General features: G+C 32.3%; 5 protein-coding genes across 5 annotated transcripts; 1 reads left to right on the forward strand and 4 right to left on the reverse strand.

The window, feature by feature from the left end:
• The first annotated feature begins 1708 nt into the window (after positions 1-1708).
• LOC123920566 (rab3 GTPase-activating protein catalytic subunit) lies at positions 1709-8292 on the forward strand. Its single transcript, XM_045972847.1, has 14 exons — positions 1709-2055; positions 2218-2297; positions 2544-2753; positions 3138-3235; positions 3511-3704; positions 3837-4015; positions 4678-5022; positions 5107-5171; positions 5640-5688; positions 5807-5963; positions 6900-6984; positions 7063-7132; positions 7457-7597; positions 7783-8292. Exons 1-14 carry the CDS (start codon positions 1959-1961, stop codon positions 8110-8112), a joined length of 2100 nt encoding a protein of 699 aa, XP_045828803.1. The 5' UTR covers positions 1709-1958; the 3' UTR covers positions 8113-8292.
• Positions 8293-8469: 177 nt separating this feature from the next.
• LOC123920567 lies at positions 8470-9277 on the reverse strand. Its single transcript, XM_045972849.1, has 2 exons — positions 8896-9277; positions 8470-8750 (listed from the first exon to the last, which is right to left on the reverse strand). The coding sequence occupies exons 1-2, from the start codon at positions 9141-9143 to the stop codon at positions 8630-8632; spliced, it is 369 nt and encodes a 122-aa protein (XP_045828805.1). The 5' UTR covers positions 9144-9277; the 3' UTR covers positions 8470-8629.
• A 171-nt stretch (positions 9278-9448) lies between these two features.
• LOC123920515 lies at positions 9449-10534 on the reverse strand. The gene has a single exon (XM_045972776.1). The coding sequence runs from the start codon at positions 10532-10534 to the stop codon at positions 9449-9451; it is 1086 nt and encodes a 361-aa protein (XP_045828732.1).
• A 2947-nt stretch (positions 10535-13481) lies between these two features.
• LOC123920516 lies at positions 13482-15038 on the reverse strand. Its single transcript, XM_045972777.1, has 2 exons — positions 14549-15038; positions 13482-14348 (listed from the first exon to the last, which is right to left on the reverse strand). Exons 1-2 carry the CDS (start codon positions 15036-15038, stop codon positions 13504-13506), a joined length of 1335 nt encoding a protein of 444 aa, XP_045828733.1. The 3' UTR covers positions 13482-13503.
• Positions 15039-20173: 5135 nt separating this feature from the next.
• Positions 20174-21022, reverse strand: LOC123920518 (B3 domain-containing protein At1g05920-like). The gene has a single exon (XM_045972780.1). The coding sequence runs from the start codon at positions 21020-21022 to the stop codon at positions 20174-20176; it is 849 nt and encodes a 282-aa protein (XP_045828736.1).
• Between the last annotated feature and the right edge of the window lie 2812 nt (positions 21023-23834).

Genomic DNA, 23834 nt, shown 5'->3' on the forward strand with positions numbered 1-23834 from the left:
AAGAGTCATGCTAAGTAGCATTTCAAAGACACCAATTAAAAAAATTATAAAGATAAATTTTATATTAAAAATAACATTTTTCATATTTTAAAAATATTAATTACACAGGTTTCAAAATAACTATAAAGATTATGCCAACTAGTGTTAGGCCCCTAATAACAATTAAAGAATATAAAAGTAGTAACTTTTACGTTGAAAAAAAAAACATATTTTACATTTTAAAAACTTTTATCACACAAGTTTTAAGATAATTTCACTATTTTTAGTTCTCTAACGCTTCGGAGACACCGATTAACATTTTTCTAATAAGCACATAATCAGAAGCTAAGTGGAGCTTTCACTTACTAATTAACATTATCCTAAAATAAATCTATTTGATGTGAAAAAAGTTTGCAACTTTTACCTTCTTTTCATATGATCCAAAAGTCTAAACACCTGTTTTGGATTCAGTGAAAAGGAAGAATTCAACGTGAATTTAGAGAAACAAACATAAAAAAGGCCGGCCACTATGATTTGATACATTTGTCAAACAAAACTAAGGGGGGTGTATTGGATTGGGATTTCATGAGACAATTTTGGTAAAAAAAGTCTTGATGATTTTATGAGATTTTGTTGGACTATATTGATTTTGTGAGATTTTAAAGACTTTTTTACAGAGACTTTTTTACAATCAAGATTTTTAAAACATGATTTGAATGAATTTTGAGAGATTTTTTTCAAAAAACTTTTTACAATCAAGATTTCATAATACTTTATATATTAAGAAACTTTTGTATATTAGGCAAATTTTAAAAGAATCAATAAATTTTAATAAAAGAAATTATATTTTTTTGGGAATCCAAATTTTTTTTAAAAAAAAAGCCTTACATTTTTTTCACGTATATGTTTCTAATCACAAATAAAAACCATTATCACCATTGATGGGAAAAGAAGCAGATGAAGGTAACGAAAAAAAATTGGCGTAAAAAGTTGTATTGAATCAAAAGTTTGTAAAAAAGATGTAGAATTTGTTAAAATATTTTTTTGCAAAAAAACATATTTGATAGAAGAAGAAGAAGAAGAAGAAGAAGAAGAAGAAGAAGAAGAAGAAGAAGAAGAACTGATATAATGATGATGAAAGTAAAAAATCTTGGAGAGTTTGAAAAAGTCTCAAGTCTTTTGGTGAGATTCTTGAATAAGTGAACAAAGAAAAGAAGAAGGAGTGCAGTGATGATGAACTATGAAAAAATAAAGAAAAAAAAATTTGATACAGTGATGATGAAAATAAAAAGTCTTGGAGATTTCAAAAAAGTCTCAAAGTTTTTGGTGAGATTGTTGAAAAAGTCTATCAAGTGTATTTTCAACTAAAAAGTCTCTCAAAATCCATTCCATAGAAGAATCCATCAAAATCGGTAGACTTTTGAATACCAGTAGACATTTTAAAAGTAGTACCAAATCTCAATTGAATACCAACGGATTTTATTGCCCTGAAAAAAAAATCATGTTTGTCTTAATTGAATACCACAAGATTTATTTAACTTTTGTAAAAGTCTTGATTGAATACCTCAAGATTTTTTTGTCATAAAAAAGTCTTTTAAAATCCCATGAAATCTCAATCCAATACACCCTCCTAAGTAAAACAATAATAATTTAATAAAACTTAAACCAATCTAATCTCTATAAAATTATTTATAAAAGTTAATTAAAAAAGTGTTAATTATTTTATTCCATTTTTGTATAATAATATTTTAGTCGCAGACCACTGAATTTGTGATCTTCCACTACCGTGTTAGAAAAAGCATCATCACCAATTTCACCATCAGCGTCAACTTGTTCCTCCTCTTATCGAACACTTCAAATAAATACTAAAGAACCTTATAAGCTATAATTGAATTATCGAATTATCCACGTTACAAATAATCACTTCTTCCTCACCGTGTTTTAAGCTCTTCTTCATATTCATAGATAGTGCGCAGAAAATGGAATCACCTACTTTCGTTTCAAAAGCAAGGACAGCCTTTCATTCCGCTGCTGCTAAAGCGGAACGTGTTCTTCTCGACTTCAAATCAGATCGAGGTTCTAATTTTCATTTCAATTTTCTTGATTTTAGATTTCAACGGATATGCTTTTTTTATTCCATTTTTGGGCGTTTTTGATTTTATTTTTATAATAATTCTTATTTTTAAGATACTTGTTTTTGGAATTAGCATTGACTTAATTTGTTAATTGTTGAAAAAGATCAAGATAAACAATCTTCTAATAGCTTTACAAGGCAATCTGGAATTGAATCTCCAAGCAGCACCGAGAACGAATCTAAGGTAATCGCAATTATGAGAATTTTTTGTTTTTGTTTTTCCCTTATTCAATTTGTTGCATTGTGTGCGGTGAAAATGTATACATTTGGATTATGAAATTGTTAGGTTTTGATTGAAGGTTAATAAAGAAAGGGAAATTTAGATTTAATTTTTGGTATTGTTAAGCAGAATTTTTAATTTTATATGTAGTGGGGTGGTAATTACTTACAAATTTGATTTTTGAAATGTTTTTTTTTTGTTTTGTTGCAGCTTCGCGGTGAACCGAAGCATCATATAAAGTGGAGGCCGAAGAATATAGGGATAAAGCAAGATTGGCAAGAGAAGTTTAGGAATATTCGGATAGGGAGAAAAGAAGTTGAAGCTGAAGATACAGATAAAGTTGGGGATGCAAACATGGCAATTCCATTTTATGATGAAAATTTGTATATTTTGAATGTGAAGAATGATCTCGAGGCTAAGGTACGAAAATATGAAACATTTTAGCTTAGGAATTTAGCTTCTGATTATGTGCATATAATTGAAGTCTCTAAACTAGGTTAGCGTTCTGTGATGGTAGCGAAGTGTTTGATTATGTGGGCTTTGAATAGTTTTTGTTTTCAAAATAGTTTCTGTCAAAATGTGTTTCTCATGTCATCAATTTTGATAAGAAAATTAATATGTAGGATAGGAATGCATGGTATGCTTGTGGTGAATTTGTAATGTATGCTTGTTAAGAATCTCATGGTTAATTTCATCTTTCCAATAGCTTAATTAAGGATACAGTGGACATTTGCACATTGATTAGCCGAATTAATTATACAAATGGGTTGCTTTTATGATTCGTGTGTGAAATATTTGATTTAGGCTTCAGAAGTAATTCCAGCTGTAGAAGCCCTAAATGCTGCGACTAAAGATCCCATTCCTGCATCCTCTGTGCTGAAGCAATTGGCTATAGCTGTTGAGTAAGTTGTAATTTTTTTGCAACTCCTTTTCTTTTTCTTGCTCATTTTTCCCGCTACTAACCACAAACTACTCACTCAAAGGTTCTATTCTATGTTGTCACATTCTACTTCTCTGGTTGTGAAATTCTCCTATTCTATTAGGCACTTGATTATTAAATGCAAGTCTGTATAATCAAACAACATTAGAATCTTGTTTCTGTTGTTCTGAATGATTTTCAGCCTAATGATACAATTATCTTATCCTCTTCCTTAAAATATTTGGACCTTTTGACTAGGGCTGGAAGTAAGACAAAGTCCATGAAAGATTTTATATCTTCACAAGGAAGTCCTTCACATGCAAGAGATAGGGTAGGCTTAAGTCTCTCTGCAGTTAAGGCTTTAGTGTTGCGAGAAAAGGAGGATAAACTTACCTCTGAGTTTAGTAGGGACGAGAAAGTTGTGCTTTTGATCAATGCTCTTTTTGATCCAGGTATGTGCATTTTAGGAGGCTTGGTGATGACGTAATTGCGCCAAACAACCTTTTTACACTTACACTTTCCTCTGACATATTATCCTGTGATGATCTTTCACTTTCATTGTAATATTTGCAAGATATTCGCAGAGGGAGATTTCCTTAGAAGGAAGATCGATTCTAATCCAGAGGAAAATGATATAACATCTTTGCCACGAGATATTCATGGTGCTCCTCCTGAAAGTCTTGTTGTAAAGTTGGCTGAAATTGTTGGAAACTATAAGGCCCTCCGAAAAATGGCTCTGTTCTGGTGCAGCGTTGTTGCTGAAGTATGTTTAACTCGAAAATAACTTTTGGTTATGATATCATATAGACACTTCATTGTTAATCTAGGAATCTAATTTTGATTTATGCTTTTGATCGCACTTTCTTTGATATTTATTAAGTGAGTGCATTGGCATTACAAAATTAATATCTTCATCTTAGATCACATGATTTGGACAATTAATATCTTCATCTCAGATAATATTGAGTTTATGTATTCTTTTCCTCTTTTTTTTGGGTACTTATTTTATAGGTTAGTGATTTTTTTCACTTTATTCTAGTGGTGGTTCCCCTCCTCTCCATTGTTATTATGGTTGTTCTATGTTTTTTTATTCTGGTCTATTAAATTTGCATCCATTTACTTCCTTCCCCTTAGCAAAAAATTGAAAACTTGAAGGAAAAGAAGCAAACTATTTATATGTTGCGTGATTGCAAACTTTGAGATACTTTACAAATCAACTCAATCCTATGAGTCTTGATCCTGTGAAGTTGTCTGCCTTACTTCTTTCTCTTCAAATCTGCTTGTCCTTGAAAGAAAATAAAGAAATCCTATTTTAACTCATGTCTAGAATTTGTAACTTGAACTTTACTTTGATCAGTAATGCTACTCCTTAATTTTCCTTCTTTAGTACCGGCTGAAGAATATTTTATTTTTTTACTGATGCAGCTGAGAAAATTTTGGTATGAAGAACAATATATACCTGGAGTCCCTCAGAATGAGATTCCAGACCTGAAAACATGTCTTCTGAACCAACACTTTCAAGTAATTAATTGCTGTATTTCTCGGAAGAGGCTCCGTATCGTTGCGACTGAATCTCTAGACTCTATGATGATGCAAGCTAGTTCAAGCATTAAAGAATCAGCCAATGATGATGATGGAGTTCCTGCAAGCCCTGTTTTATATGCCAGATTAAACACCGGAGAGCGCGTTCTTCGACTTGGTGCTAATTGCCCCTCTGGTGATTTGACTTTGTTGGAAACTGGCGAGCCTGTGTACTCTCCTGTCACCCAGGTTTGATATATACATTTATTGTTCTCTATAATTTCTTTTTTAACTTGTTATTATACTTGAGATATCTGTGATCATTTCATGTAGGAAGGACCTTTGCTTACAGAAGATTTAATCAGAGAAACAGAGGAGTTTGTGCTGCGGACTGGGAGGTCTGTACACCAACTGAGATTCATCTTTAACCCAGTTTGTTACCTTACATTCTAAATCCATTTTCTGTTGTCGTTATACAAATCCCAATTCACTGTTTTATGTCACAAACCTTCCGACTAAGTAATCAACCTCACCTTGCTTTTTGATTAAATATGCCTTTTGAATCGTTTGGCATGATCTAAACCTCCCACCTGTTGACTTACAAGTTACATCCATTACTCCTAGGACCAAGGTCTGAGAATTTAAATATACGACCATTGTCTACTTAGATCTTTTTTTTTAAATAATCTATATAAATTTGCATAATGTTGCTTTCTAATTCATGGATGATCATGTGTCTGTTTCTCACGTGACTAGTATTGCAAATGCTAGGTTCATATAACTGCGGATGTGCATCCATTATGTAGTACCTTATGTTTAGCATCAACTAGGCATTTCTTGATTACTGACTTACCTTTTGTTGTCAGTGTTGGCGCTGGCTGCTCGCAACTGCTCTCAGATATGCAGGCTTTCAAGGTCAGGCTCTTCCTTGTACTGAACTTTTCTTGCCATTATGAATGCGTCTAAAGTCTAACTATTTTTAATATGCCTAATGTTCTGTCTTGAGTTAGTTTTGTTTTTCATCGTATTTTAGGCTGCGAATCCTGGATGTATTTTGGAGGATTTTGTAAGATGGCACTCACCTCCTGATTGGACAGACAATGAGGCTAGTATTGAGGACAGTGATGTTTTTGACAGTGGCGAGTCATTGTCGACCAGAGGCCAACTAAGTCGGCGTATGCAAAAAGAAGGTCCGCTAATGATCTTTTTCATCCTATATTGATGCTTAAAATCTGCTGCTACCCAATTAATTTTAATTTTTTTTAATGTTAATGGGTCATCAGCATCTGATACAATTGTGGATTTTCTCTGATTGAAGCAAATATAGCCTATTCACTGTAAACTTGTGCTCTGTAGTTATAAATTTTACGATCATTTAGTTTATCGTGGCTTGATCTACAAAGAGGTCGTAGTTTGGTGAGTTGTGAGGAAGGTATCACGGAGTCTACAATATATTTGGCAGGAATGTTTTAGTTCAGGCTTGATGGAAGAACTCTTGCGGTAAACTGCTCAGATTTAGGCTTGTTCAAAAAAACAAAACTGCTCAGATTTAGGCTTTAGAATGTCTGAGTCTGACAATAGAACTTGAATAATTTTTTAAGTTGAATTTATAATTTATAATAATTTAGAAGGGGATACTTGGTGTAATAGTTAGAATTTTGGTTGTGTAACTAGTAGGTCACAAGTTTGAATTGGGTTGTAAAATCAGCCTCTTGCGCTTGCGCATATAAGGTAGGGTTACCTACAATAGACTCACAATGGGTTCGACTCTTTCCTGAACTCTGCCACAGCAGAAGCTTGTAGCATTAAGTTGTTTTCATTGACAGTCACTGATATTGGCTTAGATCTTCCAGTTTCGTATTACCAACTGCCTTGTGCTAACCATTGGGTTGAAAGTCTCTGCATCTTATGTGTCTATATCTTTATGACATCTATGTAAGATATATATTGCCTAAATTGAATATCATATGACATATATGGTAAAAGCATATGCAAATAAGTGAATTTAGGGTGTTGCTTAGTTTTATTATAGCACAATCTGCGAGAAACATAGCACTGTTGAGCACTTAAATTGTTTTGATTTCATGTCAGAAAAAGTTCTGAGTTTCATTAAATGTTGATGATAGGTAATTTGTGGCGTGAATTGTGGGAAACATCTAAACCAGTACCAGCTGTTAAGCAGGCACCTCTTTTCGACGAGGATTTGGCAGTGTAAGCAAATAATCAATTTTTGTATTTATATTCTCCCCTAATGCCATCCCTTGAATCTCATTTTACATTCGTTTGTAGAGAGGGCATCCTCAATACATTTGAGGACATCCATCCTTTCGAGCTTTTTGGGCAGTTGTTTGTCTCTTTAGTAAGTTCTTTATTTTTTTACTGCTATTTTATTTCATCCATTTTTTTTTCATTATATTTGTTCTAACTCCTAATTATTTCATGTTTGTTAAAATTACATAGAGCATATTTCATTTGACAATACATTGCATCCTTCATTTATGTAAAGCTCCTTGTAGAAGTTCAACATACTCTTTCTTCTAATGAGAGAGCTTATTTAATGTGAAACTAAGACAATTAAACCTTGACCAGTAGATCGACCGTGAACGATTAAGATTAAAACATAAAGTCACGTGACCTTTTTTTTCTTTCCTTCTAACGATAACCTTTTTTCTTGATTGTATAGCTTGGGTTAGGATTTGTGATTGCTGAACCTCTGCTGTCTAGTAACAAGGACTTCTCAAAGTTGTTCTATGACTGCAAGGAGTACATAGTTACTACATGCCAAAGCTCCAAATGGAGTGAGAAAGTTGATGACCTTGTCCAGGTGGGTACTTATTTACTGTGGCTAATATTTGATGTTACATAGCATGAAATTATTCCTCTGATTATTTGTTTATAATGAACAATGTAAATTGATAGTGAAACTGGGTGTTGTTGATTTTCATATACAATTATTTAATAGTAATATCATTCAATTGGAAATTTAATGGTCACAACATTCCTACTTAGGTATATGAAACAGTGGAGACAATGTTAATGAATCCTGAAGAAGCATTGAAGATGGTGAAACAAACAGAAGAATCAACGACGGTTACTGATGAACCAATGAGCCGGTTGAAGAGGCTTAGCCTTATCTTCAGCGGCAAAGATAAAGTATTGAAAAAGACTTGGTCAAAAGATCAACTAAACGATGAAGACAAGTCGACACCGCGACAATCTTTCTCAAGTTTCTTTGAAAACAAATCATCTTTATTTTCAAAGAAACCTCCTAGGTCTGGATCCCCGTCCCAGTCTCCTTCAGAGAAACCTCCTATCGAAACCGAGTGGACAATTGTTTAACAAATTTCATCGTCTCCTTGTTTATACCTGCTCTCCCCCCTTAAGCATATAACTGTACAGTTTCTTTATTCTTTTTCACAATACTTGATTGTTGAATTATGTAGCAAATTTTAATGAATGCTGTGTTTTTTCTTTGTTTAAATCTGAAGGAAATTAATATTTATCCTTTTTTGAGTGATATTTTATTTGTGTTCTTTCTCTTTTTTGTTTATAAACTTGTCTCTACTCACAATCTCACCCGTAAGTTGTGGCTTACCGATTACAAAGTTCTTTTGAATCTATGTCCCTCAAAGACCGCCTCTCTGAAGCAATGGCGCAATAACAATTTGGTTTCACGAGATTGTAATTGCTACCAAGTTTAAAACAACTCAAATGACTTTTATAATCTTAATACAAACTAAAGATACAAAAATAAATTCATACAATTACACAATTGTCGTTCTATAGCATCCTCAACCATTCTCACATTTTACTGATTTTTTAGAAATTTTTTCCCCTTCATATCAGAGGTGCTTGTCTATTTATCTTCTACATCATCAACCTTCTGGTCTTCATTTACTTTATCAAATCCAAAATACTTAGTAAGAAAATCTGGCACGATGAAGTTTGCTATGAAGTATACTGATAGAAGCAGGGCACTGCAATGAATAAACAAAAGTATGAGCAGAAAACAACTTTGTTTAACTTTGCAACTTGTTATATCTTCTAGAGTAAAAAGAAATACCATGACCATGGTTTCATGAACTGTGACATAAAATGAACAAGGGAAAGAAAAAACCGGACCTTACTGGAAGAAAGGTGGACGGGTCACCGGGTTTGGGCGGGGAAGTAGCAGCAGCAACAATGAAATGTGGAATTGCCTTGGTCCTTAATGAACTTGCAGAAGAAAAGTGCTTGCTATATGAAACATTTTTGCTTGGTTCACCCCAAAGAAGTTTTGTGGTGTGCTCCATCTCTATATGATGATGTTGTTGCGGTTTGAGTTTTGCATGAGTGAGAAACAATGGAGAGTGGAGGTGGAGGCAAGTCATGGTGAAGCTTAGTTGAACTAGTTCACAGTGGAGAACTTCTTTTCTAAAAGATAGTTTTGGTTCACTAGCTGTGTGTTCACCTAGTTGGCTAGGATAATGTTTGGTAGGACGAGGATATTTTAGTAAAGGGCAAAGATGATGGTATCCTTAATTACAGCTACACACAAGGTCCTATTGTATTTTTGTATGTTTTTATTAGATTAAATGCATTATATTTAACGCTGGTAATAAATCGGTCTTTTTGTTTTTTAATTATTAAATTTGTTGTCATTTAACTTTTTTTTTTTTTTTTTACAACCAACAAACTATATCATTTCATTATTCAATATAGGAGTAATACAATGAGGTAATGTTTCAAAAGTACAGCGATAAGACCATGAAACGGCCGTCCGAGCAAGTGTGTGAGCAACCATGTTCGTTTGCCGCTTAATAAACTTAACCTTAAAGTTTGGATTACATAACAAAATATTTTTGATATTGCAAGAAATAAAACTAAACTCAGAGCTCCCACCACGTAAATGTGAAATTGCATCTACCACGCTTTTAGAATCCGTCTCAATGATAACATGAGTTAATCCTCTTTGTTCCAATACTTTCAAAGCTTCGAGCAAGGCTAAGGATTCACCTTCTAATATAGAACAATTGCCTTCCATCCATGCTGTTGCTGCCATGATGAACCTTCCCCTATCATCGCGCAAACACCAGCCAAGACTGGTCTTGTTTAGCTCTTTGTGAAAACCCGCGTCGACGTTGCACTTGTACCAGTTTTGGTCTGGTTTCTGCCAACGGATGGGCTGCTGCTGCGCATTCTTTCTTGCACCATGCTGCAGCTGTTGCACCGATATCCATTCCTCCCACATGTGTCGTGCCTTAAATCCCAGATTTCTTCCATTGTCCTGCAACTCGTTCCAAACAACATTGTTTCTGTTATTCCATAAAACCCACACAAGCATCGCAAAAAGACCAGCCAACTCCTTGTCAGTACCAGAGCAAATCGCAAAAATAAGCTCTTTAACACTGCTGGCCTGCAGTAAAAATGGCGCTAAGAATTGATCAAGACCTGCTGATAGCCGAGCTTGGGAACTAGCATCACAACCAAGTACAACATGCCAATCATCTTCATTGTGTAGGTTACATAATGGACATAATAACGGGCATGATACACGTTTTTCTTGCAAACGCATACGTGTTGCTAAGCACCCTTTACTAATCCTCCATAAAAGATGTTTAGCCTTTGGTGGAGCACAAATTTTCCAAAGACTAGACCAATCATCCTGTTGAGATCCACCATTTATCTTCCTTGTTACATTCATCAACAATTTATATCCACTTTTAACACTATATTCACCATGAGTACTATCAATCCAAACTAATGAATCCTCAGCAACCATGTTAAGTAAAGGAGTGACAAGGATACGATTAGCAATGTAAATAAAATATAGGAGAATGAGATCATAGTAGTTTAGAGTTCGGCTACAAGATAAATAAAATCTGAGCAAAAAATTGTTACACCTAGAAATTGAACCCGGGTTCTTTTGAAATCCGGTGAAACTCATTAACCACTTGAGCTTATTGACTTGTTTAAATTTGTCATTTAACTTTGTAACTGATTACTCTGTTATCCTTTTAATAACCTTCTGTTACATGTAACGATTATGTTGCAATTATCCTCCAACAACATTTGATAATTTGGATTACTACCAACCGCTGCAATTATCGTACCACCATAACACCCTATTTAAAAAGTTTATTTATTAAACTCAATGAATGGTATGCATCTTAAAAAACTTTGTTCATAGTCCCGGAAAAAGAAGTAATAGGACACCTCATAAATTATCAAAATAGTTCGTCGATAAACTACTAATATTAATGAAAATTCAAATTTATCGAATAAAAATAATTTGAAATAACTTCAAAAAAAATATAAAAAAAAAAGAAAGAAAGAAGATAAGATATACTATTTCCTAACTAACTTATCTAGCTTCCACAAATAAAGATAATCTGTTTCTTAAATAACTATGATATATAGTTAATAGAATATTTCTTCAAAAAAAAAAAAGTTAATAGAATATCATCTCACATTCTCACTTTGCAGCAAACAAAAAGAGTCGTGCCTCAAGATTCATTGGTTTCAGCAAATGGATGGATGGTACAAACTTGTAGTAGAAAACCATTTGGAAGAATCTCAAAAGATACAACTTTGGTCTTTTAGATGCAACAATCATCTCAATTTTGCACTCGTCAAACTTTAGTCAGTGGCAGAGCTAGTCTAAAATAATGGGATGGACTGTAATTTTATTTTTTTTATAAATCAACGCTTCAAATGCGTTTACATATAATTATATTAATTTTCTAATGTTTAGACATTTTTATGCATCATTCTTTTTGCTTATATATATTTGGTATACTGTTAATTTAAATAGTGGACAAATTTTAAATTAGGTTTTATGACTAAGAAGAGTTTTTCACGTTAAAAATTTGGGTGTCCTGTTTTATTTTATTTTGTTCTGCTTTACTATTTATGTATATGTTGCATGGAATGACTTTAAGCAGCTGAAAATTGACCGTAATGATTGACATCTTGATCATTTAGATATGGAAGATTGTTGTTAATCATCTTTAGAATCCCTAATATATACCTTTTGGCTAATATCAAGTGTAATATATGTTTTTACGGCCGCGATACGTTATTTAAAAATTAAATTAAATATAAATAAATGCATAATATCGGTATCGAGTACATATCGGACACGATACTTCGCTATTTTTAAAGTATCGGGCCTTCAGAGACTTTTGCACCTTATCTTTCTATTATACTCTAACTTTAATTCACCAATAAATTTTTATTTTTTTGACACACTTTATCTTTCCAATAAATTTAATATATTATGTATCAAAAAAACAAAATTTAATATGTTATGTATAAAAAAAATTAAAAATAAACTTTACTTTTTCAAATATATAGCATTAATTAGTTTTATCAAAAAGATATGAGTAATTGACAAATCATATCCTTGAAATGCCAAATGGACAGCTACATAAGAACAAACGCTAATTAAATCTGACGTAAATGGACAATTAAAAAATTGGAGGGAGTAACACAAAAAAAAAGAGTATGTGTTGCAATAAATTTAAGGGTCATGCTAAACAGTGCCCCAGACACTTGTTAAGCATACCTAAAAAGGAAATAAAAAATAAAATTTATATTGAAAAAACAACTTTTTGTACTTTTAAGGCATTGAATACACGCATTTCGAGACATAATTTCTATTTTAACATGCTTAATCAGGGCCCCGCATTTTCCTAAATTTAATATATTTTCTAAAGTTTATTCTATCTAGTCACGCGAATGACTTGTCATAAGTAAGTTTATTTGATGAGAATTGAACTATATTGAGATTTGAAATGCCAACACAAACAATATTCCTCTTTTGTACCAAAAAAAAACAATATTCCTCTTTTTCTTTCAATTTCAACTCCTTCTTCTTGCATCCCCAATTTCAAATTCAAAACTTTTTCCAGACTCAACCAAGCTTCTTTGCACAATCCAGTTACAAATTCCCACGACTGCACCCATTGTTCTTAGATACCTTTATGGATAGGATTCAACATGTTAGAGATAATGTAAGGATTTTGATGGTGCATAGAAGGTGTTTGATGAAATGCTTCAAAGTGGGATAAAACTTGATATTATTATGTTTACTACTATGATTAACTGTTCTAGGATGTCTGCTTTGTCGGATAAGGCTGTTGAGTGGTTTGAGATGAACCTGATGCAATCACATGCTCGGCTATGGTGTGTGCTTATGCGTGTATGACGATTCTATGATCGTGCAAAAACAGAGAAATGACCTATTGTAGACTGTAGTGACATTAAGATTTATGAGTTGGTCTGAAACTATAGGATGCTTGAATATGTACATAGAAATGAAGGGTCTTGGAGTGAAGCCTAATGTGAAAGTCAACTGCTCCAAAATTTGAAGGAAGGTAAAACTAAACAACTCTAATTACTCTCCAAAATTACATCAATTATCTCATCTTAAGTATGAGACATTTCCACTTTCTAGTTGAGAGCACAACACATCCTTTAATCTGTTTTGACAGTTAATTCTGTTACATTTAGTTATTCAGTTCTAAATCCTTAGGAATGAAAATTGTGACTGACTTGAGAAGCAACACATTCATAAACACACTGAGAGTGAAAATCAGAAAGATTAGAGAGGAGAGAAAAGTTAGAGAAAGTGCTTAAGTTTTAAATGAATTCATAATAAGTAGATAATAGATTCATATATGCATATCATACGTTTACAATGATTTTATATGCAAAAAGTACACACATCATTGATTAATCGATCTTTTGCTAGAGCTTGACGAGTGCAAAGCAGAGCTGATGATGACTTCGAAAAGACCAGACTTGCACCTTTTGGTCTTTTTCCAAATGGTTGTTTTCTACAAGTTCATTCCATTCGCCTGTGATATTGTAGATTTCAGATTTCCCCATTTTCCACTTCTTGAAGCACATACCATTGTAGAGATTAAGACTTGGATCCAACACAGACACAGACATACCAATACGCTTCTTGCGTCCCTCTTTACGATCATAATCCAAGGATGATTTCTCATTTGGTTCTAGAAAGTTCTCGTTAATTACTTGGTTTTCTGGGATGGACAAGCGACCGTTGTTTTCTTCCACGTCACTCTTGGTCAGTTTCTTTTGGATCACCAACATCACATCACTACCTTGCATCTGTTCAATCTTTTCTTTAAACACCAATGGAAGCTCAGGTCGTTGTTCTTGTAGCTGGTCGTTATCATTATTATTGTTGTTGATCTTGCATTTCTTTGATGGTTTGTTTGATCTTTCATCCTTCGCTTCTCTTTTTGTGATTTTCTTCTTAGAACCCTCGTCGGATGAAGAAGTTTCATCAGTATCAAGAATTTGAAACTCAACTCTATGTGATGTATTTGATATTCTTCTTTTCTTTGGTGTTAATTTCTCAAAACCTTCATTGCATCCGCAAACAACAACATCCTCGCGATTCTTTGATTCAAGGATACCATCTTCAAGGATGCTGCTAAAATCTAGTCTCTTTGATCGCTTGCTTCTTTTTTTCTTAAAATCATCTTTGCATTCTGAAACAATAGCGTAGTACTCATGGTTATTTGAACAGCGAACATGTGAACCATCCCCTTTGAATTTATTACCTAAAGACACATGTCAAAAAGTTAGTAAATTTTCATCCATCAAATAATAATAATAATCCCCAGCATGTTCCTTTAATATTCGAAAAACAAAAACACATTAAACAGTAATCAATGTATATAACAAAAAGAAAGTATCAACATATGTGAAGTGCAAAATCAATAAGCAATAAGCAATAAGCAATTAAGCATAAACTACTTACCAATAGTCTCGGAGACACCAGGTTGAGATGGAATTGTGATTTGATATTTAGTTGGCAGGAAGATATTGAATCCCAAAGTTAAATCTGTATGCTCTTTAAGCAACTCCTTCATTTGTGCCACGAAACTTCTTATATCAACTCTTTCGTACTTCCAATCCATCATAAGATTTAAAAAAACGTCAAAATTTTCGCTCTTATCTTGAAACGCGTCTTTGACTGCCTTATAAAACGCGGATCCATCTTCAAACTCGAACTTAGCTGTGATTTGATGTTCCTTGGGCAAGAAGGTATTGAACTCCGAGATCAATTTTTTATGATCTTTAAATAATCCCTTCACTCTTACTTTCATACCTCCTATATCAATTTTTCCAGCCTTGTAATCTTTTAGAATTTCTCTAAACACTTCATACTTGATCCTATTACGTTGAAATGAAACTTCTACTCGCTTAAGAAAAGCGAATGCATCATCGAGTTTACTAGAGAACTCCATCTTTATTAAAAAAAAATAATCAATAATTGTTTAACTTCTAATTGACCTAAAAAAATTATTTGATTGATTTTTTTGTTTTGCTAAGTGATGTACTGTGTTATATATATGTACTGTAGAACTCTAGTGGATTTAGTATCTTGGCGGTTATTATGATAAGATTCGTTAGTTTGTTTTAAATCTTTTATTTGTGAAATCTTTTTTTTAACAAACTAATAATGATTAGATCCTCAAAATCTTTTTGGCCTAGAAACAAAGATTACGAAATATTTGCGTGTTATTATTTTTTTTTTTGACCAAATATTCCTTCGGTCAAAAGTCAGAGATTAATTATTTTGAATCTTTTTTTTTATAATAATAATAATAAGATTTTAATCCTTTAAAATTACTAATAAACTGAGCAAAAACTTATTATTTATTATGATTTTTAATATCTATTTTGAATCTATTAATTAACTAACGGATATCTTGACAAAAAAAAAAATAGTTAACTAACGAATTGAACACGGATTGATATTTTACTGACTTTACGGTTTACTCTCACTTTGATAAGTCATATCTACGTTAAAAAGTGTTCTTTTGAATATACCAAATCTATGAACAAATCTAAAATATGTTACACTAATTACTATTAACAATTTTGTGTGTTATGTTTTTTTAAAGGGTCATGCTAACCAATGGGTACTAGTTAAGGAAATCAAAAAAGAAAGTTTAAAATTGAAAATAACCCTTTTTAGACTTTTGAGGAGTTGATTGTACAAACTCTAATGTCATATTACTATATTTACTTCCTTAAACAGTGTCCCGGAGACACTGTTTAGCATTTTCATTTTTTAAATCGGTATCTAATTTAAATATCGACTTATCGGTAAAATCAATTCCACTTACCACTATTTAGTAAAAACAAATCCAAAAATCCACTAAGTACAATAAGTGACTCGATCGACTGTTTCACACATGTCGATGCATAATTTTAATGATTAATATTTTTAATTATATAATAGTAAAAACTTATAAAAATTTGATATTTGAAATTTTATGAGGTCTAAAAGAAAATTTTAAACTTTCAATTGATTTAATAAAAATGGTGATGGTTTTAAAAGAAAGTGGATTGGGCAATGGTCCGAGACATATTTTACGTAGGCCCAATAACGAACGGCCCATTACATCTAGTCCAAGTGGTTCAAACTAAGAAGGGTGGGAAAATGCATGACCTCCATTACTCTCGTGATCACACGGCTGGCGGAGTGATTGGGTGGAAAGCAAGGCATGATCTGGCATCGTGGGGGGAGGAAGGCCTATAAATATAACTCCTTCATTTCTGTAAATCTAATCGACATTTTTGGTCAGACTTATATGTAACATTATTCTTGAATAATACAACCCACATTAATTGTTTATCGGAACATTTTGGTCAAACTTGCATAGCATGACATATAGTGGTTGTCATTGTTGGATTTTAAATGTCAGTGTGGTTAAGTTTCACATCGACTATGTATGAAAAGAATGTTAGATTTATAAGAGAGGTGACTCATTAACTTAATGCCTTAAGGTTTTGGGAAGAGATATGACGTCTTCCTTTCTTGTGGTCCTGGAGCATTGACCTCATTGTTTATCTCGAGCGACTCTCCAACAAGTGGTATCAGAGTCGTGATTCGACTTGGTAGGGGAGCAAAAGTGTATCTTGGTATAAGATCAACTATAGGATGTGGGAACTTACACCCACTTGGGGGGGATATTGTTGGATTTCAAATGTGAGTGGTTAAATCTCACATGGACTATGTAAAACGTTGATCCATCTTCAAGCAACCTAGGTGTGATATGATGTTCCTTGGGCAAGAAGGTATTGAAACCCGAGATTACTTTGATGTATGAATGCTGCACCCTTGTTAAAGTGTTGTTGATATGTGTGTGATATTAAGATAGCAAGTTGTTAGTTGGTTAAATGTTGATTGATTTCAAAGCTCATGAACCTGATTGGTGTATCTGTCATGAGTTTGTGAACCTGATATTTAAGTTCATGAACCATATATGTAGTATTCAAATAATCTTACATAATTGAATTCTAAACCATGCATCCATGTTTACCAGATTCGTTTATGTTAAGCCTTTGAGTTACATATCAAAGATGCAATAAGAGGACAAACATTACAAATGGACTGTTTATAAACAATAAATCTTTTTGCGATCTTCTTCCTAGCGTATCAAGAATTTCAAAAGCAACTTTATGCGATGTATTAGTAAGAAATTGCGGAACAATGGTGGTATTTATGGCAAGTTATTTATGATGGGACTGCATATAATATAATAGATAGATTCTATCATTAAGTTCGCAATTGCAACAAAGCAAACAACAAAAACACCAACTAGAATCCTTGATAAAATACAATGATCAATAGTTTATAAGCAAAAGTACATGCATCATTGATTAAAAGATCTTCTAAAAGACCAGAGTTACACCTTTTGGCTTTCTTCCAATTGGTTTTCAATTACAAGTAATTTGTTTCATTTACCTGTGATATTGTAGCTGGCCATTATCATTATTATTATTATTATTGTTATCGATCTTGAGTTTCTTCAATGGTTTGTTTGATCTTTCATTCTCCGCTTCACTTCTCATGATTTTCTTCTTAGAATCATCAACTTTGAATTGATTACCTAAAGACACAAATAAAAAACTTAGTAAATTTAATATTCTAAAAAAAAAAGCACTTTAAACATCAATCTATATATCAAACACAAAAGCATAAACTACTTACCAGTTATTGCGGAATATTCAGTTGGTGAGAGGAAAGCTTCAAATCCAAAATATAAATCTATATGCTCTTTAAGCAACTCCTTCATTCTTGTCACGATACTTTTTATACGAACTCTATCAATTCTTTTGTACTTCCAATCATAAATAATATCTAAATATTTCACAAAATTTTCTCTATTATCTTGAAACGCGTCTTTTACTGCCTTAATAAATGCCGATGCATCTTCATCCTCTAAATTAGGTGTGATTTGATGTTCCTTGGGCAAGAAGGTATTGAATCCTAAGATTAAATTTGTATGCTCTTTAAACAATCCCTTCACTCTTACTTTGATACCTCCTATATCAATTTTTTCATCCTTGTAATCTTTTAGCATTTGCATAAACACACCATGCTTGACCCTATCATGTTGAAGTTCAACTTCTACTGCCTTAAGATACTCCAATGCTTCATTCCGTTTTGTAGAATTCTCCATCTTTATTCAGAAAAATTATTGTTATTCAGTTAACTAATGATTTTGTTGGGCGATACACTCAGTTGTTTGTTATATTATATATATAGAAAGATTTGGCTTGTTTAGTACTCTAATTGATTTAAATTGCAACAAATCTTGGCGGTTACTATGATAAAGATTTAGTAGTTTTTTTTTTTTTTTTACAACAGTAGTTTGTTTTATTAAATTCTTTACTTTGAGCTGATTTAAATTTTTTTTAAAAAAAACAAACCTTTTTAAATGAAGTATTGGATAACAATCCTTAATTATAACGACAGATAAAGTTAATGAAGATTCACTTTTTATTTTTTTATTTGATAAGCAATGAAGATTCAATAAGATATTGGAAGATCTTTTAGAAAGAACAAAAAATTTGGAAATATACCTCAAAATAATTGTATTTCACACAATTCTTGTAGAAGCAATAATTATTTCAGACTTTATCTCGAGTCAAAGTTTAAATTATCGTGACCATTTTACTTTAGAATTACAAGGTTAATATTAAAAAGTTCTTACTAACATGCGTCTTAGACACATGTTAAAAATTCAAAAGTAGAATTTTTTTTTAAAATTTGTGAACTTAATTTGTGATCAAGTTTAAATAAATATATGAATTAATTGTATTCCTTCAGTGATTTTTCTTTTAGGATAGTAACACAAAATTAAGAAAGTGTATTTTTACACCTTATCTTGTTATTATACTCTCATCTTAATCCATTAATAATTTTTTTTCCACACAATTCTCTTTCCGAGAAATTTAATATATTATGTAAAAAAAACAAATATGTTATGTAAAAAAAATAAAAAATAAAAATAGTTTTTCAAATATATAGCATTATTTATTTGTATCGAAAAGATAAGAGTAATTGACAAATGATACAATTGACAAATCGTACCCTTAAAATAACAAAACAACAATTAAATAGAAACGCTAAATCGGACGTTAATGAACACTTAAAAAAAACGGAGGGAGTATTTAATAAGCATAGCGTCGACTTACATTGTTTGTACATTTAAAAAGTAGTGAGTTAACAAATAAATCCGAGGTGTTTGCTAGGAACTATTAGAGGAATCGTACTTATATATACATTTAAATGATTTAAAATTATGTCCACAAATTCTAGTTAAACCAACAAAAAAATACTGAAATTGTCAGACCAGATGTTATGATCGGAGTTCGAATCCGAAACCCATCTACTTATGTGTGTGAGTTTATAATAACTTTATCATTTCGTCTATACAAAATAAAAAATATTCAAAATTATTTGCTATTTACTCCCACATGGGACCACATTGACGGATATAATGAACAAAAGACCGTTTGAAATAGCTTAATTTTGAGCTTATGCAAATAAATAAGTTTTTATTTATTATTATAAGTTTATCAATAGAGTTTATGAAAGAAAAAAATACACTTATAAAGACTTCCTAAAATTTATATAAAACAAGATACAAGTTCTTAAAGAGTGTCTCGGAGCACTCGTTACTATTTGCCTAATTTGCCTAAAAATATAGCTATATATGTACAAGGCTTCTTGATCTCCCCCTAATGACAAGTTTAAACTACCATACCATACAAACTATGTTCAAACACTGCAGAATGTGTTCTGTTTCACTTCTAGTTGATCAAGATATCAAGCACGTTTATTTTGTAGTTGATTAACGTCATTCCCAAAGAAACATATATAGTAGTAATAAGGCAAAACAAAATAAAACAAGATACAAACTCTAAACGTGAAAAAGTTCTCAATCATCATAAAATATAGTCAAAAATTTGTCCGCTATTTAAAATAACGACTACGAAACTGAAACATAAACATCTCTAAATAATAAAAAATTAAGATATTTACATGGAAATAACATTTAAAGTGTTGATTGGTGGATCGTTGCTAAAGTTTGACGAGTGCGAAATTGAGATGATTGTTTCTTTTAAAAGACCAAAGTTGTATCTTTTGATGTTGTTGTAAATGGTTTTCTACTGCAAGGTTGTACCATTCCCCTGTGATATTGTAGACCTCGGATTCTCCCATTTTCCACTTCTTGAAGCACATGTTATCCCAAAGTTTAAGATTAGTATCCAACATCGATACAGACATACCTTCAAGCTTCCGCGACGTCCCTTTCTTTTGAGGTACATAATCCAAAGACAATCCCTCCTCTTGTGTCAAAAGACTATTCTCTTCGATCTTCATCTTACCTATTGGAACGGATAATCGACCGTTGTTTTTCTTCACATCAGTCATGGTCAATTCCTTTTGGATCACCAATTGCACTTCATTACCTTCAAGTTGTTCAATTTTTTCTTTAAACACCAATGGAAGATCGGGTTGATCTTCTTGCACCTCTTCTTTCTCACGATTCTTGAATTTCTTCGACGAATTCTTTGATCCCTCACCCATTGCTTTTCTTTTCTTGATATTCTTGATCCCCTCACTTGTTTTTTCCTTGACTATTATTTTTTCAACATCCTCATTGTTGCTTGTACAAGAAGTAACCTTAAACTTTGAAGAAAGAATGTTGCAATCTATTCTCTTTGATCGACCACTTCTTACTTTCTTCATTGCGACGATTTCCCTAAAAGCTTGGACGTTGCATCCATCAGAAACGGGAATAGGGATATTGTTCTTTGAATGAAGAGCACCATACAATGGATCATTCAAAAGTAGCAAGGACTCAAGGACCACACACTCATTGCCAACAAACCCTAATAGTTTTGTTGTAAAATCTTTTTTTTCCATCTGCTGAATTTTTTGTTTGCGGCAAAGTGAGGCACTACTATTTTTGTTTAGTATCCTAGTTATTTATAAAACTGATGATCGTTATATATACTCCTATAAGCTAAGATAAGTTAGGGTTTTTTGTTTCTTTTTTGGTATCAAGATAAATTTTTTTTTTTTTTTGACGTAAGTATCAAGATAAGTTAGTTATAGGAAAATAGATTTATATGTACCAAAAAAAAAAGATTTATATATATCGTATCTTTTTATAATCACCATTAACGGATAGATTATAGTATATTCAACAAAATGCACAATTTACGGATTTATAAATCTCTATTAAATTGTTCCCATGAGCTTAGCTCAATTGGTTGGCACATCAGCATTTTATATGCAGGAGCCAGGGTTCGAACCCTGGACACTCCACTTATCCATCTTTAAAGGTGGAATTTCAAGCCACTAGGCTACCTGACCAAAAAAAAAAATCTCTATTAAATTTGTCAAAAAAACAAAATCTCTATTAAATTGTATCTTTATCAAAAAATAGTGTAAAGCATTGAATGCATTTATTGTGCATTTAATGAACACATTAGAATTCAATATTCAAAAAATAGGGAAAACAAATCATATACTAATTTTTATTTTTTCTAAATTGCTATATGGACATATATTTTAGGCTAAATTGCATTTTTGACCCCCTAAATTTTACAAACTTGCGATTTTAACCCCCTAAATTTTAAAATAGCAGTTTTGGCCCCCTATACCCCCTTTTGCAAAATATAAATTTTGATCAAGTCAATGATAACATGGCAAGTCATTTAAGTGACTCAGCTGCCACGTCATGCCACCTAATAAATAACAAAATAAAAAATAAATAGAAAAGGAATAGAAGGAAGGAAGTCACGTGATTTTGAGGGTGTGAATCACAAGAAAACAAAGCATCCTCAAAAATCAAAATGCAAAATCCAGTAACAACATCAACAATGTTCTTCTTCACTTTCATCATTAAGATCGTGCAAATTTGGCTCTTTGTTGTTCAGTCTAACCCCAATTTTCAAAGCTGCACAAAATGTTCATGTTATGGGAAAATCTGATTATGTGTCAAAAAAAAAAAGGGTCTTCTCTTGTTTCATTTATCCTTCGTATGCTGCTTCCATTTTGATTCGTCTTCATTGACATTGGTTTGTTAGTCTCAATGCTGATTCTTATATCCTTTTGTTTTGTTTTTTTACGTTTTGTGGTTGTGATTGTTGATCTGCTCAACATCCTGGGTTTGTTAGATCTTCTCAACATCCTGTTGTTTCTACCTATAAACATATGAACTTTGTAAACCATTCAAGCTATATTGGTTGGAAAGAGTAAGTTGGATGTTCTTTTGTGTGCAAGTGTATTTTTGAGGGTGTGAATCACATCACTTCCTTCCTTCAATTCTTTTTCTATTTATTTTTTATTTTGTTATTTATTAGGTGGCATGACGTGGCAGCTGAGTCACTTAAGTGACTCGTCACGTCAGCAGCGACTTGGTCAAAATTGATATTTTGCAAAAGAGGGTAAATATAGGGGGCTAAAACTGCTATTTTGAAACTTAGGGAGTTAAAATCTCAAGTTTGTGAAATTTAGGGAATCAAAAGTGCAATTTAACCTATATTTTATAAGACCTATATTACTACCTATGTATTACATATTAATATAGGGATAATTTTTTTTTGCAACTTATACAGGACCTATATTTGCATTCATATTCGGGGTTAATCTTTTTTGTAATTTCTATACGGATGTTTTATAAGGGGCCGTGAGTTTTTTTTTTTTTGTAATTACTATGGTGACATATGTTTTTATGAGACCTATATTTATACTTATATATTAATATAGAGACCCTTTTTTTTTAATTTATATAAAACCTATAGGGTTAATTTTTTTTTTTGTACTTTCTGCGGATATTTTCCCCTGGCCACAAACGAACAGATCGACGAAGGACCGTGGTTGTCAAACTCGCGAGTAGACTCTTAAACTCGTACGAGTTTACGTATCTAGGAAGCAAAAAATGAATTTAATTGCTCATAGAATCGATTTTTTATAAACTCGCGTAGACTCGAGTAGACTCGTATAAACTCGCGAGTCTATGGCGAATTTACGAGTCTATAAAATTTTCTAAAAATATTATTTTGTATTTTTTTATTTATAAAAAATCCCCAAAATACAAAACTTCGAAAAAGAAAAAAAACAATTGAAAACCCTTAAACCTATTTTCTACTACGTACCAAATGTTTAGAATTAGAAACTCTTAAACTAGTTGCCGGCAAGTTGACGACGACGTCGAAAGAATCCCTTCCTCCCTTCATTATTTCATTGTCGCTGTGCTTTGGATGTTTGAAGACATTATCATATATGTTTTATTATTTTTTCTGTATGTAGTAGCCAATTAAAAAGTAGCTAGTACATGACATACGTGGCATACTTATCTGAGTATGAACCCGGTGAGAATTTTAATACGCGATTATTACGATTATTAAGAAACTTAAAATACATTTTAATTTAAGGTCATTTAATTTTGATCGGACCATCATAGCACAAACCACTAACTAAGTGATTGCACGTAGGACTAGACAAAAAATTGAGGCCCGTCTCAACCCAAATAATAAAACCGGATAAAAAATAGAGATTTGAGTGGTTTATAATAGGCCACGAGTCAGCGAGTTGAAAAATTCGGTTTGGACTGGGTTGGTATGGGCGAGTCCGAGTAGAGGGAATTTAACTGACGGTGCCCAATATTCGTCCGCATGAGTAAATCAAAACACCGCATTTTGCACTAGGGTTTGCGATATGCACACTC

Source organism: Trifolium pratense, linkage group LG4, assembly GCF_020283565.1.
Source record: "Trifolium pratense cultivar HEN17-A07 linkage group LG4, ARS_RC_1.1, whole genome shotgun sequence".
NCBI classification, from domain to species: Eukaryota; Viridiplantae; Streptophyta; class Magnoliopsida; order Fabales; family Fabaceae; genus Trifolium; species Trifolium pratense.